General features: G+C 37.6%; 1 protein-coding gene and 1 pseudogene across 1 annotated transcript; both read right to left on the bottom strand.

Annotated features, from left to right (window-relative positions):
• Nucleotides 1-3,792: 3,792 nt before the first annotated feature.
• LOC129374054 (cornifelin homolog) lies at nt 3,793-9,709 on the bottom strand. The gene is made up of 4 exons (XM_055052245.1): nt 9,555-9,709; nt 4,830-4,927; nt 4,579-4,739; nt 3,793-4,506 (listed from the first exon to the last, which is right to left on the bottom strand). Exons 1-4 carry the CDS (start codon nt 9,707-9,709, stop codon nt 4,321-4,323), a joined length of 600 nt encoding a protein of 199 aa, XP_054908220.1. The 3' UTR covers nt 3,793-4,320.
• A 954-nt stretch (nt 9,710-10,663) lies between these two features.
• Nucleotides 10,664-13,298, bottom strand: LOC129374069 (uncharacterized; annotated as a pseudogene).
• Nucleotides 13,299-19,768: the final 6,470 nt, after the last annotated feature.

Raw genomic sequence — 19,768 nt, 5'->3', positions numbered from 1 at the left:
GAAACTTAGACACACACTAGGTTAAGCTTTTTATATTAGCTGATTGAGCTAACAATGAATGATAATCACCAGTTCCAAACAATTTGCTACTTGTCTAAAGCTTCGATCTAAGCCAATCTAAGCCAAGACAAACAATAAAATATTGACTTTTGAGTTGTTTCACAAAATCACCAGATATGAAGCTCCAGTTTGAAGCAAATAGCAAAAATATTTTAGCCATATTTTAATGGAACTAATCAGATTTTGACATGTAGCTGACTATGAAGCCACAGTCAAAACTGCTTCAAGATTGTGGGTTGGATTGGTTTAAAAACCACCTTGAGGTAAAAACTTCAATGTTGTAGACTTTTAAAATACTGCTATAAGTATCACTTTGGATATAGAGTGTATATGGATAAGCCTTTATCCACTGTTTGTTATATTTGTTTCAGAGCAACACCTTTCATATTTTGCACATTTACAGGAACAAAGGCTCATTTCCTGCAAAAGCTTAACCTAGACTATCAATGTATTGTTCTGGGGAATGGAAATTTTTAGTTTCATTTACCATGAAGTCGTTTACTTAAATGAAACTTAAAACAGAAGGAACAGGTGTAAGCAGCACCGTAACATTTAGAAAAAACAAACAGTTTTTTCACAACATTCTTGCATCATACATTTAAACTTTTCAGCTTAAACAAGGAGGTGCTGCTAAATTGAGAACAAATAGGGTAGTGGTGCGATTTATTGGAATAAATGCCAGTAAATGGCATTTATTGGAATAAATCAGAATAAATGCCAGTAAATGGCATTTATTGCAATAAATGCCATATTTACTTACAAGGCAGAAAATGCTAACCTACCAAATAGGTGGTTGTGTACTGTGTTCATACAGAGTTATAACAATAGTGTAATTGAACTTGAATTATCTGCAGCAACTAAACTTCATGACTCATACAAGGTTTCATGATCATTATCCTGAGCAGCTGCACAAAACAGGGCACAGAAAACTGCCAAACCTGCATCTTCACATATCTGACATAATGAGGTCATTAGTACTGAATGTCTATCATTACTCTTTGTCTGCAGACTTTGTCAAGATAAAACGAGAGAACTAATAAAAGTGTGGTCGGTGTGTCAGAAGGCTGGGAGCTGTGCCTTGTTATTTGCTTCATATCCCTTGCATGATACTGTGATTACTTTCAGAATAAAAATTGTTTACATTTAATTTAAATTTCAAAAGTGACTTGACACAGAAAATGCACAAGTTTTAGACCATGTTGTGATTATATCTGTTGTGTTACGCCTTTCAAGTCTCCATTACTCTTTTTAATAAGTTTTGATACATAATCTACAGAATGTTTAAATTGTAGAGCTAAGAAATAATTTTCAGAGCAGTTTTTCTTTAAGGGAGAACATTTGTAGCTATGTAAATAAAACTTGGACAGTGATTTATGACAAGTTTTATATCAAAACCAAAATATTTTCTCACTTAAATGCGAGAGGTCTTAATGGTAAAACAGCAACACCTGGTGGGATATTTGGGTGTCAACTAGAAGAAACACAGAGAGAGGGAGAGTTGAATGGATCTCCTTGAAGCATTTTAAAGAAGTCATAATCTGTCAGAGAAACTTATTTTGAGATCTTGCTAAAACACAAAATTTCTCAGTTTAATGTGATATATCTTCTACTGAATCTTTTGTTATAATACAATACTGACTCCTGAATTGATTAGCTCTGGTGTATAATATAATTACCAAAAAACTGTGTTTATTTCTATTGATTGTGCACATTTTACCATAGTTTTTCCATTCATTCAACTTTTTATTAATAAATTTTGGTATAACCTGGAGGCAGGCTACCTCCAGAAGACTGCCAGTCCATCCCATGGAAAGCAAAGAGGCACATACAATAATCAGTCATGCTGCACTCACTCAGACTTACGACAGAGTAACCAGTTAAACTTGCACTGTTAGAATAAGAATCATGTTTTTGGACTGTGGGTGGACACATTGGAAAACATACAAACTTCATGTTTAAAGACCCAGAAAGATCAGACCTAAAACACTTTAACTACCAAGCAAAAATTTAGCTTCCATGATTGAGAAACTGTGAAGAAATAATCACAAACTGGTTTGTTCCTATTTACCGGCATCAACATGTTTTAGTTAAAGTCAAAACCTATATACACACAGTTTGAACAAATATGAATTTTATAATTCTTCCACCTCCTAAAAAAAGTAGTTTAACTAATGAACACCGGAAAGTAATGTGATATTCTTGAACTTTGCACATATGTAAAACTCTGACTGCATCTGTAAATGCTGGTTTTATTAAGTTTCACCAAATTTTCTGCCCTTTTGCAATATTTAATTTTCACTTTGGTATACCTAAAGGATAAAGTTGTGCCAAAAGGACCAAACTAAAGAAATTTATTGTGTGACTCTTGATAGGCTTGAATTAATAATCTATAAAAATATTTAAAAGCTGGGAGACCTTTATTTGCCCCCAGGATCTGTTTTTTGTTGGAGGAGCAGGAAGCTTGCCGAATTGAGAAGCAGAATGCCTGAAGCCACAGCTGCTCTGATAAAAGCACCTCAAAGACTAATGGACAAACAGATGCCCACCACTTTGGGGCCAAGAGCTAATGCCTAGCAGGAAGAAAGGGTCATTCGTTTACGACCTGAAGGATTACGAGAATTGTGTTTTTACAACTTCGGAGATGCAAAGACAGGATCCTGAGAACTACACCTCAGGACAAAGACTTGTGACAGCTGTGTTCACTGTTTGCCACTCCTTCTATGCAAATGATTTGTATCCTAGGTGATGCCTAAATGGAATAAATGTGCAATAACAGGAGAGCACATTCGAAGTAGTCTGGAGATGGAAATAAAGGGTTGTCTCTTGGCAATGGTTCTCCGTTCAATTCTGTTGCATTTAAAACTTCAACTGTCTCTCTGGTGTTCTTTTTAATGTTAAATGAAATGTTTGGATTTTAGACCCAACAACTGTCAAGTTTCCTTTTTTCTGGGAGATCACTCAGATAATGCTCTCAAAACAAATCTCACATGCGTGCATGGTTATGGGTGGATGAATGCATTAATGATTCTTTCATTTACCGTTTTTTTCCCAAGTTAAAAATGTATTTTAATACACATTATTATGCTACACCTCATATAAAGCAAGGAAGAGATTAGGAGACTTTGTCAAGACATCTGAATTTTTAGTTAACATGCTTCAGACTGAAATAAATGTTCTATTAACTAAAAATAATCAATTTAGAACATTTCTTTATCCAACTTTGAACAAGTGCATAATTTATTTGAAAACTACTAGCACTTCTTTTTCATACTAAATACTCTGTTTTTAATGTGACAACAAACTAGATCACCTGAGCCAAGCCAATATGTAAAGCTAACATGCAAATCTGCAGGCAAATAGGGATACTGTTGCTGGATGCATGTTTAAAAGTGCAACCTATATTATAATGTGGATACTGCTTTCACTCTGCCACAGGGTCTATGTTATACAAAAGGAGTTCAAGAGAGAATTTTAGTGGCTTTGGCTTAAACTGAATTGTGTTTAAAAAAAAAATTACTTTCCAGCAGATAAAATCAATGGTTGCTTTTTCTCACTGTTTTCCTAATTTATAATTATAAAATGCAATAAAAGGTTTAGTTTCTCAACTTACAACTTTCTGGCCCTTATAGGTATTTGACCTTGTGTAAGAATGTCAGATAAACTCATGAACTACTTGTTGTTAGTCCAGATGCACAAATAACTCAAGAACTGGACAATCAATCAAGTCAATCAAGTTTATTTGTATGGAACGTTTTAGAAATAAGGTAGTTGAAGGTGCTTTACATCATAAAAACACAAAACTAAAAAGTCAGAGAACACACGTCAGCAATTGAAGAGTTGCATTTTGTCAAGTGCCATCATTATGTATGAGGATGTTGATTGTTTCATATTATGATGTTTCAAAAGCAATTCTAAACAAGTGGGTTTTTGGTCTAGATTTGAAGAAACTCATTGTTTCAGCTATTTTGTACTTTTCTGAAAGTTTATTCCAGATTTGTGGTGCATAGAAGCCAAATGCTGCTTCTCCATGTTTGGTTCCAGTTCTGGAGATGCAGAGCAGACAATGAACAGAAGACCCGAGAGGTCTAGAAGTATTTTAAAGCCTATTCTCTACAGGGAGCCAGTTTAGGGACTCTAGATCTTACTGAACCTATATGTTCAGTCCTAGCAGGATACATAAAATTCAAATATCTCGCAATGTTGGTGATAATGTTAAATATTGTGATGATAAAAATTGAAAGGAAGCCTGGATATTCCTGCTTATTTGTTAAGAACAGGCTGAGCAGTAACTGCCATCATTGGGTAAGGCTGCATGTTGACAGGAGATTGCACCTGGATGTTGATGATGTTGGGGGACTTTTTGCGATATTTTAGCTCACGGTACAGCTGACACCAGACACACATTGGGCAGCAGCAGGACGCAGCCATGTCATTGCAAATGGAACCCTACAAAAAATCACAGTGAGTCAGTTTTATTGTTGTCGGGCATGTATGTCATTCACATATCATCTTACCAACCTTTATACCATATTTGTGTCTCATGGCGACTCTCAGAGACAGAGCTGCTGGAGAGATCATTTTATCAGCACACATATCACATAAGGGGAGGCAACGGTTCTCTCCAAATCTGCCTGAAACGGTGCAGGCAAGGCATGGCCCGCACCAGAAACCATAGCAACCTGAAACACATGTCAACACACAGAAATCATAGGATATTATAAGCATTAAGCCCTTCTGTTGATGCATAAGAAACAAAGATGGACTCTTACAAGTCTGTGCATCCTCGCAGCAGTCGCAGAGATCACTATCCCAGTCAGTCAGGGGTTGGTCTGCCATCAGATGATGTAACCTAGAGTTTAAATCCTCACTGTATTGAGGAGATTAAGCAGTTTAACGTTTTAATTTTTAACTGACATTTAATCAGAGATGGAAACACTGTATTAAAGGAAGAGTAGCACTACTTCAACATATTCTTTCTCAAGTAATAGTAAGAAGCATCCATCCATGAAAGTACTCAGGTAAGTGTAATAAAGTATTTGGTGAGGTACATTCTCAAGTATTGATGCTTGTTAATATTTCATGTTGCTCAAGGATGTAATATATCATGACTGAATTTATTTAGTATATATTTTTTTGCATATCCTTTTAAGAAGGATTATTGAATCAGTGACTGAGTCTTTGTATTGCACTTGATGTCATTCATTTGAATCACTTGCAAATGAGTGATTCTCTGAAACATGGTCAAAATTGACACAACGCTGGCTTCACTCCCTTGCGGAAATAGAGCAGTCCTCCGACAACCACACTGTTATAAAGGCAAACCAAAGGCAGACGTCAATGGTTACCCTAGACATTTTTTGAGTCACTTTTGCCTTATAAACCAATACGGAGGCAAAGATGACAGGTCAGAAAATTCTGTAATAGCCCTCTGTATGGGCTGGGTGACGGCTGTGGGGATGGCATTTTACCCACTGACAACTTGGACCATGATTATCTATTATTTTCCTCAAAATTTCTCTGACTGTAGCATGTTTTCTGTTAGATACTGTCAATAACAGCACTTGGAACGCTGATTGATCAGTTGCTGACAATTGCCCTGGAATGATTGGCAAAGTATATATATATATATATATATATATATATATATATATATATATATATATATATATGTAAATTTATGTATATATATATATATATATATATATATATATATATATATATATATATATATATATATATATATATAATATATATATATAGCTGACTGGATAGCTCAATACATAAGGCATCAGTATATCACCCGAGAAGGCAGGATTCGAATCCAGTCTGGGTCCTTAGGCAAGACCCTTCAAGCTACTGCCTACCTCATACCATGAGAGATACTAAGTTGTAACATGCCGGCTCAGACGTCGCCCGGCCAAACAAGGTCTGCGTCAGGTGTTGGGGAACCAGAGCACCTTGATGACAAATGGGCTACTGGAACAAGACGGAAATGGGCGAGAGATGAAAATGTGGATCTGTTGGAATGCTACTACTCAAGTAACCCTAGTCAGAGGGGTTACATGCAAAGTCTGGGGAAGGAATGGTTACTTCGACATCCCCAGTCAACACTAAGCGCTAAACAACTAGTAGCTCAGTGTTCCAACATCCGCAAACGGCAACTGCTATCACAACTTGAGATTGACGAGATACAACACAAATGCTACGGCAAAAGGGAGGAACCCGGATGTCAGAACTGTGGGGACTTAATTACAAGTCCCCACCCAGTGAGGGGATACACGGCCCCCAGACAGCTGCTGACCTGAGAAAGAGAATCATGACCCGAATGACAACCAGGCCTCCTCGGCGCCAATTACAACGGCTGAGTGAAGTACTCATCAGAAAGTCTCATTGAGAATGTGAATGCAGCATTGAGAACGATCCCTACCAACACCATAACAGAAACCAATGAGCTGATCTACAACTCAGCATCAGTGATCCTTGAGATACTTGGCTATAAGAGCAACCATGAGACCCAATACCCACCATGGAAAAGACGGTTAGAGGCTAAAATCAAGGTAACAAGGAGGGAAGTGAGCCAACTGTCAGAGCTCCACAAGGGTACAATGAAAAGACCAGTACCCAGAAAGTACAGCCAGATGCCCATACCTGAAGCACTCGAGACTGCCAAACAGAGGCTCCAAGCCTTGGCCAGCCGCCTAAAGAGACACAAGGGAGAATGAATCCAGAAGGATTAACCGGCTCTTCTCCACTCAACCAGCTAAGGTGTACTCTCAATGGCAGGGTAATAACAACAGAGCAGACCCACCAAGGCTGGAGACTGAACAATCCTGGAAAGGCATATGGGAAAGGGAGGCGTCCCACAACAGCAATGCACAGTGGCTGATCTCTCTACGAGAGGACCACAGCAACCTCCCTGAGCAAGCCCCGGTAACCATCACTGTGACAGATGTTCAAGAAAGACTCTCAGGCATGAAAAATTGGACAGCACCAGGGCCTGACATGATCCATGCCTACTGGCTAAAGAAACTCACTGCTCTCCATGAGCGACTGGCAGCCCAAATGAACCAGCTGCTACAAAGTGGGACTCACCCTGAATGGTTAACTGAAGGGCGGAAATCCTAATCCAGAAGGATCCATCAAAGGGTCCAGTCCCACCCAACTACCGACCAATAACCTGCCTCTCCACAACCTGGAAGCTCATGTCAGGCATCATAGCGGCCAAGATAAGCAAACACATGGATAAACACATGAGCATGGCACAGAAGGGTATCGGTGTAAATACCAGAGGAGCCAAACACCAACTCCTCGTAGACCGCACAGTTGCCCGAGACTGCAAAACCCGACACACCAACCTGTGCATGGCTTGGATTGATTACAAGAAAGCTTATGACTCAATGCCGCATACTTGGATCATTGAATGCCTAGAGATGTATAACATCAACAGGATTCTGAGAGCCTTCATTGCAAACTCGATGAAGCTGTGGAAAACCACCCTTGAAGCCAACTGCAAACCACTTGCACAAGTGTCCATCAAATGTGGCATATACCAAGGAGATGCTCTGTCCCCGCTACTGTTCTGCATAGGCCTGAACCCCTCAGCCAAATTATCAACAAGACTGGCTACGGATACCGACTCAAAAAAAATGGGGCCAACATCAGTCACCTCCTCTACATGGATGACATCAAGCTGTATGCCAAGAGTGAGCGAGACATCGACTCACTGATCCACACCACCAGGATCTACAGCACTGACATTGGGATGTCATTCGGACTAGAGAAGTGTGGTCGGCTGATCACAAGAGGGGGAAGGTGATCCGCACAGAAGGAGTCTCACTCCCACAAGGAACAATAGCAGACATAGAGGACAGTTACAAGTACCTAGGTATACCACAAGCAAATGGCAACCTCGATGAGGCCACAAGGAAAGGAGCCACAGCTAAATACCTCCAACGAATAAGGCAAGTCCTGAGAAGCCAGCTCAATGGCAAGAACAAAATCCGTGCGATAAACAGCTATGCCCTGCCAGTAATCAGATACCCTGCTGGAATAATTAGCTGGCCAAAGGAGGAGATAAAAGCCACAGATATTAAGACTAGAAAGCTACTAACCATGCATGGAGGGTTCCATCCCAAATCCAGCACCCTGAGACTGTACACGAGCCGCAAGGAAGGAGGCAGAGGACTAGTGAGTGTGAGAACCACTGTCCAGGACGAAACAACTAAGATCCATAAATACATCAGGGACAAAGCCTCAACAGACAATGTGCTCAGTGAATGTCTTAGACAACAGGGAACGGAGGTTGAGGTGCCAGAGATACCATCATGGGAGGACAAGCCCCTACATGGGATGTACCACCAGCAAATAACCCAAGTGGCTGATATCAGTAAATCCTACCAATGGCTGGAAAAAGCTGGACTCAAGGACAGCACAGTGGCCCTCATCCTGGCCACCCAGGAACAGGCCCTAAACACCAGAGCAATAGAGGCCCAGATCTACCACACCAGACAAGACCCAAGGTGTAGGTTGTGCAAGGAGGCCCCTGAGACAGTCCAGCACATAACAGCAGGGTGCAAGATACTGGCAGGGAAAGCGTACATGGAGCGACATAACCAAGTGGCAGGCATAGTGTACAGAAACATCTGTGCAGAATATGGACTGGAAACCCCGAGATCAAAGTGGGAAACACCCCCAAAGGTGGTGGAGAACGCCAGAGCTAAGATCCTGTGGGACTTCCAGATCCAGACAGACAAAATGGTAATGGCGACCCAACCAGACATTGTCGTAGTGGATAAACATCAGAGGAAAGCCGTTGTGGTTGATGTAGCAATACCAAGTGATTGCAACATCAGGAAAAAGGAGCACGAGAAACTGGAGAAATACCAGGGCCTCAGGGAAGAACTGGAGAGGGCCTGGAAGGTGAGGACCACAGTGGTGCCTGTGGTCATCGGGGCCCTCGGGGCAGTAACCCCCAAACTGGAGCAGTGGCTACAACAGATCCCAGGAACAACATCAGACATCTCAGTCCAGAAATGTGCAGTCCTTGGCACAGCCAAGATACTGCGCAGAACCCTCAAGCTCCCAGGCCTCTGGCAGAGGACCCGAGCTCAGAGGATAAGAACCACCCGCGGTGGGTGAGAAGGGAATTTTTATATATATATATATATATTATATATATATATATATATATGTATATATATATATATATATATGTAACAGCAGTTTGATCATATAGTACATTTGAATTTGTAAATATTTTCATTTTTGATTACATCATAGTTGTTCTAAACTTGCCATTATTCCTGTCTTTCGTTACTGATAACATTCAAGAATCTCTTCATCACCAATGAGGAAAGGTAAAACTGCTTAACAGTAATTATTTCTGATTATGGAAACAGCTTTCTCTCTTGTAATCCTGAAATCCAATTAATAAGAAAGCAGTTTTTATGTTTTAAAACTATATCAAACTTTCCAATAACCAAGCAAAAGTTTACCTGAAAAACCAACAGACTGTGGTCCAAATCTTCGTTATCCAAAATCTTGCTATCACTTGGTGGCGAGTTGACAGAGTACTGGTTGTATAGGTGTAGTATTCCCTGACCATACCAAACTCTAATGTTGCACAGTCCCTCAAGCACATGGTGGACATATGCTAATCTGTCCTCCATATGCCTGAGGAATTGTACAACATTTGCATACGCAATCCAGATACTGCAGTTCATTTGCCTTTTCACTTACAGGATTTGTAATCTTAACTTTCGCTTTAAAATCTCAAAACACAAATCAGATTCCTTTGCTATAGTTTTAGTTGACGTGTGACTGAAAGCAGTGTCTACTGTGGCTTATTGGGTGGTGCAATCTGAAAGTGGTGGGTTTGATTACATTTTCATTGTCACATGTGCCTGTGCCTACTGATCTGTGTATGGGTGTATAAAATATGTGTGTGAGATTGGGCAAATTTGGACTAGTAAAACACTACATAAATTCAGTCCATGCCACTAAAGGTTAAAGTGATTATCTAATTCTGCTGCTGCCTCTTGTCTGTGAAACAGAGCACTCTTTCACCCTGATCAAAGGCACCGTAGAGGAGTAGACATACTTATTGATCTTGGTGACTGTACAATGGGGTTCAACATGGTGAAAGAGAGAACAAGGTCATGGACTAGAGAGGCTGAAATTAGCTTTCTCTGCAGGGTGTCTGATGCTCAGTCATGGTAGGGGTTCAATGTGAGATGTTCCGGTCCATGCATGTCCCACTGGTTGGAGACCCAGACGAAACCCAATCATACTGCATGGACGATGTTTCTGAGCTATACCATGCTCACTTCTCCAAGTTTCCCCCAGAGAAGCTGGCCCAAGGGGAGGAAGATAATGGATGGATGGATAGAAACAAATAAATGTATTTGTTATTGATTTTGTATATTGTAATTAGAGAAAATGTGTTTAGCCTACATCAAGAAAAAAGTTAACTGATCTGGTCATTTTTTGTGAGGTGTATAAGGCTGCATTACAGAGTCAATTAGAAACAAATAATAAGGTCCAGTCACTTACATTGTTTTTGTTATTGAGTTATGTTTTTTTTATTTCAAATTGACGAGATAGTTGTACAATGTTTATAATAATGTTAATAATAACATGAACTCGCAGTCAAACTCAAAACTCTTCATTTTCATTGAGGTATTGAGGGTGAACTGACTTTTTTGGATAAAGTAAATAATCCTAATGTACACCGATATTAAGGGTGATCTGAGGAACTCAAATTTTGCTAGGAATTAAAACCAGCAGGAGGAGGATTTTGAAACCTTCCTGTATATTGAGGAGAGCTTTGAAACCAAGCAGGGCCTGGAGCAGGATTTTGAAAACCACCAGGATGTGGAGCAGAGTTTGGATTGACCATCATGCCAGGATGAGTCTGCATGTTGACCACAGTTAGACCAGGTTGTGTCTGGGGCTGCTGCATCACAACAACAACAGGAGTTTGCCCCTTTAGCTCGCGATGCATCTGACACCAAGAGCACCAGGCACAGAAACAGGAAGCGAATATGTCCCTGCAGAGGGAACCCTGAAAGCAAGCACATAAAAACTTTTCATAACTGTGCATTTTTACATCAAAATTAGTTTAGGTGAGTGTAAAATATGTCATACCGCTATTCCACGTTTGTTACGAATGGAAGCCCTCATAGACAATGCCGCAGGGGGGGGCAAACATAGGGACCCCACATGCTACACATAAAGAAGGAGTCAGAATGTCACATAAAGGCAAACAGTAGTTCTCTCCAAATCTTCCTGAAACAGTGCAGGCAAGGCAAGGGCAGCACCAGAAGCCATAGCAACCTGGGGAATAAACAAACATAGTGATGAAATAGTCTTAAGTGACTCGAGGGCTAATTTAAATAATTTCAACAAAAATAAAAGCGTCACTCTTACAAGTATTGACATCTTCAAAGCAGTCAAAGAGACCAGTTTTCCAATTTTTCAGGGATGTTCCTGCCATCCTGTCCTGAAGTCCGTCTACAAACTCCGAACTATAATCCTGTGACGAGAAAAACCTGAATCAGCCCAAAGGTTTTCTGCAAAGCAACACACTAACACAATATCTAAAAATGTACAATTTATTTTGGGACAAAGATGACTATGCAGCAGGAATCAAAGTTGATAGCATTTCTGTTGTTATGGAAATCCATTGTGTCTCCTGTGGTACATCATGCTACCTGTCCTATTTAAGCTGATTATTGTTTGAGGCAAAGACATTGTCAAATCTGCTCCACTGTTAATTTGTAATGTAATAATGACAGATTGATGTCTGAAATAAATTGCCACAATCTATTTATACGTTTTGTTAAACCCCTAATAAATATATCTCAATACATGTTTTTTATGCATCACTCACAGCGGAGCCCCCTGGAGGACATGGAGGATTATTTTTTTCTTTTGTGGTACCTCGCAAAAGTATTACGATACCTTGCAATACTTTTGCATTATTTTGCAAAGTTTTCATTTTCTTGCAATAATGTACTGATTAGTTCATGCGGCATACTAAATTTGCTAAATTAAATTTTCACCTACTAAACATTTTCACCAAGGGGAACTCCAAGTCCAACAAGAATAAATTCAACCTCAGAACATTAATTAAGAAAACGATGGACTTACTGCTGATGAGACTTCATGATTTATTAAACTGTGAGCAAAGAAGTCCATCAGGAATTTCGTTCCCTTTTCTTTTCTGTTTATTGTCAATTAGTATGGCTAATCTTATGCAACAAGATAGCTCAACAAGTTTGCTGAACATGCACTAATTAACAACTAGGGATTAAAGACTTAAAAGAGGAATCTTGAAACAGATGAGATGACTTTTTGATGTTTTCATCTCTAAGTAGGTATTTGTCAACTTTAGAAACAAATTACAATGCACACTCCTCACACAGATCCTGTTGCCTGTTTAAAATTTCACTGCAACGATCCAAAAGCAACCAGTTTCTACAATTGAAATTTAAGAAGCTCATTTTGTAACATGGTAAAACACATAGGTTGAAAGATCAACATTTAAAATCAGAAGAATCTGATATCTGTGTGTAAAGCAAGCTAATCAAACAAAGCAACAGAGAATAAAATTTAATGCTCAGCAACAGAATGAAGTGAAAATAACACACCAGAAACTGGAAACCATTGGTCTTCTCTCTTAAATAGTAAACATTGCTCAAAGAAGTCAAAGTGATTTTAAAATTAAATGGGCTCCAAGCTAATCAGTTTAAGAAATTTATACTTTAACATCTTCATTTTGTATCACTATAACTTATTTTTGTTTAATTAATAGCAACAGAAAGCAGAGATGATAATCAAAAGTCAGATACATGTTGGAGATTATTTTGAAATACACAGATATCTCTTTATATAAGCTAAAATTAAACTTAATGTCTAACCTTTCATATGTTCTACTACTATTTAATTGTTACTCTTGACCTTCTGACAGACGCAGAGCTACAATAAACTAAATCATTTAACAATTTGAAATACAAAGTTACAGTATAAATCCAAAATAATACATTAGGAATAACTATAATAAATTTATCTAGCAAGTATTTCACTGTTCCTGTCTAGTAAAGATATATTTTTTTACATCTATACATTTAGAAGAATGTGTACAAGAGTTTAGCCAGGCATGCATCCTGTAATATTTACCTGCTCTTGTGGAAAACGGTCCTTGCACCTCCATAGACATCAGTGAATGTGCAGTTCAGGAATAAGTTTCCTTTGTTTGGTGACTCACAAAACGTGCTGCAGAACCTGTGATCAACCCTTCAATCTAAGTCTGCATGCAATTAAATATTTCAAAGTCAAACAGTGAAAAAATATATATTTCAAGAGAAACTCAAGAAAAGATAGACTTTTATGACTTTTTATTGACAAAAGGCATAAAATGTTTATGCCTTCATAAACATTTTATGAAGATGTTTTCATCTTTGGAAAACATTAACCAAGAAGCTGAAAATACAGTCCCAGGAAGTCCCAGCTTTGGTTGACAGCAGATGGTTCAATTAGGTTTCTCTTTCTATGAAAAAGGCAGATTATCTATGAGTCTAAATTTAATTTATTTCCTTTTCCATCATTTTTTTTTCTGAGATATCCACTTGGATTGTATGAAATGCAGATGAATAATCCAAGAAGGGTGCTATTGCACATTTATTACATTTACCATTATGCGAATGGTAATGATATGAATCAAGAAGGGTGACAATAGCATGCTCTGTTCATTGCCTCTGCTTCTATGATCAAGTTTCAATGAAGCTAATCTTCTGTACTGTCGTCACTAACATAGAGGCGAGACTATAGGACATTGCGCAACCTCTCGCCAACTGCACTGGCTGCCATTTTACGAGAGCATGTTCCTCCTGTCTGCACGTCACCATACAATGGTTTAAAAAATTGAACATATGAACTGGTTTTCTATAATTTAGCTCATTTATATAATGTACAGTGTTTTTTGTCACCAACTTTGAGTGTAACATCTTTTGTGTGGTCAGAAGAGATAATAAACAGCAGAAAAGAGATTTGAGGTGAGGCAGGAAGTTTTCTTGCCTCATGGCAGGGGGCGCTCATGATCCCAGACATTGGTCTTGTGACTCCAGTTATGCAGAGTAAGAGACAGCGAGCTAGCCATACAGTAAATACGTCGAGTGCAGTGACAGATTTTTTTGTTTTCTCCTCTCTTCCGACATCAACATTTCTACACTTAAACAGTATTCTAAAGAGGATTTTCAATTGAAATAGAAATTTTTGTGAGCTACAGTTTGTATGTGTTTGAATTCCAGAAAAGAAACATAACCTGCAAACTGCTGTGTTAGATTATCTAAGAGCGGCGGTAGATAATCTACTCTATGAGTTTCATATCAACAGACTACTAAAATAGATAGGGCATTTGAGGGGTCAGGCAAGGGCCAGCTCAAAGATCATTATAGTACAATGTTGTAATTAAAGGAAATTTACAGTTTTTAATAATAAAAATGTTTTAAGTAATCTGCTAAATTTTAATGAGGTGCATAAAACTGCTTTCCTGAGTCAAGTAGAAACAATGAGATTCAGTACATTGATTTTGTTTATTGGACTTATGAATTTTATTTCAAATTGATCAAACAGTTATACAATGTTTATAAGAAAGTTATACATAGAAACTCAACTCCATACATGTTTAACTCATCACAATTATTTGAAGCATTGACTGTGAATTTATTAAATAAAGTTAAAATTACACACAATTACATGATTACAACTGATCTGATGAACGTAAATGTTTGCAAATATTTTCATTTTTTGTTAGGAATTCAAACCAGCAGGGGAAGGATTTTAAAATCCATCTGGGGTTTGAGGATTTTGAAACCCAGCAAGATTTTCAGGAAGATTTTCAAAGCCATCAGTAGTTTAAGAAAGATTTTGAAAACAGATATGGAGGAGGATTTTGAAACCCACCAGGATTTTGAGGAGGATTTTGAAACCCACCAGGATTTTGAGGAGGATTTTGAAAACCGCCAGGATATTGAGGAGGATTTTGAAACCCAACAGGATTTTGAGGAGGGTTTTGAAACCCACCAGGATTTTGAGGAGAGTTTTGAAACCCACCAGGATTTTGAGGAGAGTTTTGAAACCCACCAAGATTTTGAGGAGGATTTTGAAACCCACCAGGATTTTGAGGAGGATTTTGAAATCCACCAGGATTTTGAGGAGGATTTTGAAACCCACCAGGATTTTGAGGAGGATTTTGAAACCCACCAGGATTTTGAGGAGGATTTTGAAACCCACCAGGATTTTGAGGAGAGTTTTGAAACCCACCAGGATTTTGAAACCCACCAGGATTTTGAGGAGAGTTTTGAAACCCAACAGGGCCTTGACCGGGGTTTTGATAACCAACAGGAAGTGGAGCAGAGTTTTGATTAACCATCATGACAGGATTAGCCTGCACATTGAGCACAGTTGGAGATTGTGGCATCTGGGCTGCTGCACCACAACAACGAGAGGAGTATCATCCTTTAGTTCACGATGCATCTGACACCAGGAGCACCAGACACAGCAACAGGAAGCAACCAGGTCGGTATAGAGGGAACCCTTAAAGCAAACACATTAAAACACATTAAATCATTGCTTCTCAAAATAAGGACTGGTGAGTCTAAAATATATCATACCTGTAAGCCCCGTTTGAGACGAATGGAAGCCCTCAAAGCCAATGCCACACGAGGCGTAGTCAAAGAAATCCCACCCAGTAGAACTATAAAAATCGGGATGATGAAAAAAGGTGCAAAACTGAAGATTAGGACAAAAATCCCACCCAGAAGAACTGCAGAATAAGTCAGGATGTCACATAAAGGCAGACAGGGGTTCTCTCCAAATCTTCTTGAAACAGTGCAGGCAAGGAAAGGGAAGCACCAGAAGCCATAGCAACCTGGGGAACATATAAACATAGTGATTCCTAGCAATAAAATGATACAAGATGACTGGAAGACTCATTTAATTTAAAAGAGACGAGAGAATGAATCTTACAAGTACTGACATCTTCAAAGCAGTCAAAGAGACCACTCTTCCATTGTTTTAGGGGAGTTTCTGTCATCTTGTCCTGAAGTTTTGTGTGACCAGAAAAACTCAGTCAGCTCTAAAGTTTCCTGGTATGCAACACCTGAATTGATACAAGTAATACAAGACATGGAATATTTAATTTTCACTTTGTTATACCTAAAGGATAAAGTTGTGAGACCAAACTAATAAAATTCCTTGTGTGACTGTCAAGTTTCCTTTTTTCCAGGAGATCACTGGTAAGATAATGCTTTCAAAAAAATTCCCTGCATAAATTATAAAAGTTCTTCCAAATTAATGCATTTGTCAACATTTCAAAGGTGAAATATATCTTTGCTGAGTTCATTCAATCTAAAATTTTAGCAGTATTTGAAATAATTGCTACCTCTCTATATTATGTAAAAGCGGTTTGATCATATAATACATTTTTATTCATAAATATCCCAACACTTTTATTAGGTGATAGTTCTAAACATGCATTGTTGCTGTCATTTATTAGTGATGGCATTCAATAAGGTCTTGAGCACTAATGAGGGCAGTCAAACCTGTGCTGCAATATATTATTGTTTGCTGTGTATGGAAATAGCTTTGTGTCTTGCAATACAAAATACTTAATAATAAGAAAATTTATGTATTAAAAATACATTGGACTTTAATAATCAAATAAAGTTTTACCTGATGAATCTGCAGACTGTGGTCCAAATCTTAGTTATCCAAAATCCAGCTATTGCTTGGAGGTGTGTGGATAGATAGCTGGTTGTGTAAGGTATGGTCTTTCCTGACTCATTCTGAACATTGAGGAAATGTGGATGCAAACTCTAAGCTTTAAGTTTTGGAAATATGCTAATCTTTCTGAAATATTTTGGGACTGTACAACATTTGCATACACACTACAGTTGCTTCCATTCATTTGCCATTTGACTTGCACGAGTTGCTTTCTGGAGTTTCGCTTAAAACTCCAAAACACAAAATGAGCTGATACTTATTTGATTTATAACTAAATCAGTGTCTACTGGTGCTCAGTGGGTGGAATGGATGTCTTGCAGTCTGAAAGTTGTGGGTCTGATTAAATTTTCAATGTGACTAATGTCAACGTATCACTTAGCCCCTCGTCTACTGGTTAAGTTTATTGGTGTGTAAAATATGTGTGTCACTCTAGTGTGAAGCACTTTTAGTGGATTGGATGTTTAGTCAAACACTGTATAAATTTAATCCGTCTAGATCCCTCTACATTTGAGTCGATAGATTCAGACATGGACCTGTATCTTTTATCTTTGACGTTTGTTTTTAATAGTATATGACAAAATGCTTGTTGTTTTTAGAGAAAACTTTGACAAACTCATCTAGGGAAATTATGTTAATATTTTGCTCACTTGTTGTGCCCAGGTGAAGGCACAGCAGTGGTTTTTGACAGACTGAAGACTAAGCATCAGAAACCTAGTATCAGTTGTAAGGCTTTTGTGGTACTCTTTCTTTTCTCGGCCAAGTGTTTGTATATTACCAGGGTTAGCAAAGCTAAACTCTATATGGAAAGCATGAGACTTGCTCCAAATATCAATTGAGTGGCATGCCTCCAGATCTCGTTTAAAATCATTATTTTCCACCATGGAAAAAAATAGTTTAACTAAGCGAAGTAAAATTGAAAAGTAATGTGATATTCTTGAACATGTTTACATTTTTGACTGCATCTATAAATGCTGGTTTCATAAAGTCTCACCAAATTTTCTGTCCTTTTGCAATATTTAATTTTCACTTTGTCATACATAAATGACAAAGATATGCCAGAAGGCGCAATTCTCACATGGGTTCATGATAATGGCAATGGATTCATGGATCCTTTCATTTATTGTTTTTCTTCCCCAATTAAAAATATAAAACAAGAAAGAGCTTAGAAGACTTTCTCAAGACACCTGAAATTTTAGTTAACATGCTTCAGACTATAATAAATGTTCTATTCACTAAAAATATTACAATTAGAACATTTTTCATTCAGCTTTGAACAAGTGTTTAATCTATTTGAATAGCACCAGCACTACTTTTTCGCACTAAATACTCTGTTTTTAACATGACAACAAACTAGATCACCTGAACCAAGCCCACATGTAAAGATGACATGCAAATCTGCAGGCAAATAGGGATGCTGTTGCTGGGACACGGTCCTGTTCAACTTTTAAAATAATGTTGATATTGTATTCAGTCTTCCACAGACACTGTATTATATTAAAGGAGTTCAAGAGAGAATTTTAGCGGCTTTGGCTTAAACTGCATTATGATTTAAAGAAAATGTTCACTTTCCAGCAGATAAATTCATTAGTTACTTTTTGTCACTGTTTTCCTAATTTAAAACTAAAGTGCCATAAAAGGTTTATTTGCTATGAAAATGCACAAATACCTGCCTTAAAATGCCAAAAAAAAAAAAAAAAAGGGAGAGAGTTCCTTTCTCCAAATCATCCAAAACCAAATTTAAAAAAAGTAAATAAATTACCGGTCACTAAATTTCCAGTGGCATTTTCAATTAAACACACTAAACTTTTAGGTCCCATATTAGGTTAAAAAACTGTTTGCTCTTGTAATGTCACAATGTTAAAAGTTTTCCAAAGTAAAATTGTTTTGTGAAATCCTTCATTTGTTTGGATTATTACCACATAAGCTAAGTAACCAAATTATTAGTTTACAATTAATTTACTTTATTTTTTGCTAGATTATTTGAAATATTTAAAAAGTCAAGACAGAACTAGCTGGTTGTCAAATTTGGTTCAACATTCATGGACAACTTGTGTCATTACACTGAAAACTGTGGGCTCCCATTTGTTGGATTGTCTAGAAAACACTGCCACCTTGTGTTCATTTGGCAAAATTACAACAACTCTTCCTTTGGAAAACTCTTCCTAAGTTTATTGAATTTCCCAACATTACAACAACTTTATGATTATATACATACTGCAAAAAATAAAAATTTGACATTTGCTATTATTATTATTATTCCCGCTGTTATTATTATCGTCATACTTTTGTGTAAATTGTTTATATTTTGATAAGAAATAGTATAAGATACAAAAGAAATGAGAAGTGTATTATGTAAACATATATTTCCTACTTTTACAGTAAGGTAGATTAATTTATTTTATGCACACAACTGTGTGCAAATACCTCTCAATAAGTAATTTATAATTTCTTAATATAGGTTTGTGAGCACAATCAATCAAATCTGACCGCTGGATAAAGGGGATATACTGTATTGAACAGAAGCTACATAATGATGAACAAACTGTATCTAGACTGTTGCAGATTTCTGCCCAGGTCCCTCTTGAAAATAATATCTAGGTCTCCACTGGGTTGACCTGGTTAAATGAAGGAAATAAATTGTAAAAAATAAATAAAAAATCTATGGAACACATTACTTAACCAATGGTTAAAAATTGCTCACCTTTTCAAAGCAGCTCTGAATGTAAAAGTCAAATATTTTGTCACCCAAAGAAAAGTGTAATGTCTTTATTATTAAAAGTAGAATTAGCCGAGCTGAAGGAAAACAAAGAAAAAGGAGAAATAAATATTCAATGATACAGAATCGAATCAGCAAATATGAACTTAGAAAACTATTGAAACCTTAAAGAATTTTATATTGTGTAAGATATTTAAGAAAATACTG

This window comes from Poeciliopsis prolifica, unplaced genomic scaffold (genome assembly GCF_027474105.1).
Source record: "Poeciliopsis prolifica strain line A6 unplaced genomic scaffold, Auburn_PproV2 SCAFFOLD002, whole genome shotgun sequence".
In the NCBI taxonomy this organism is placed as follows: Eukaryota; Metazoa; Chordata; class Actinopteri; order Cyprinodontiformes; family Poeciliidae; genus Poeciliopsis; species Poeciliopsis prolifica.
This window is presented reverse-complemented; position numbering and strand designations above follow the sequence as displayed.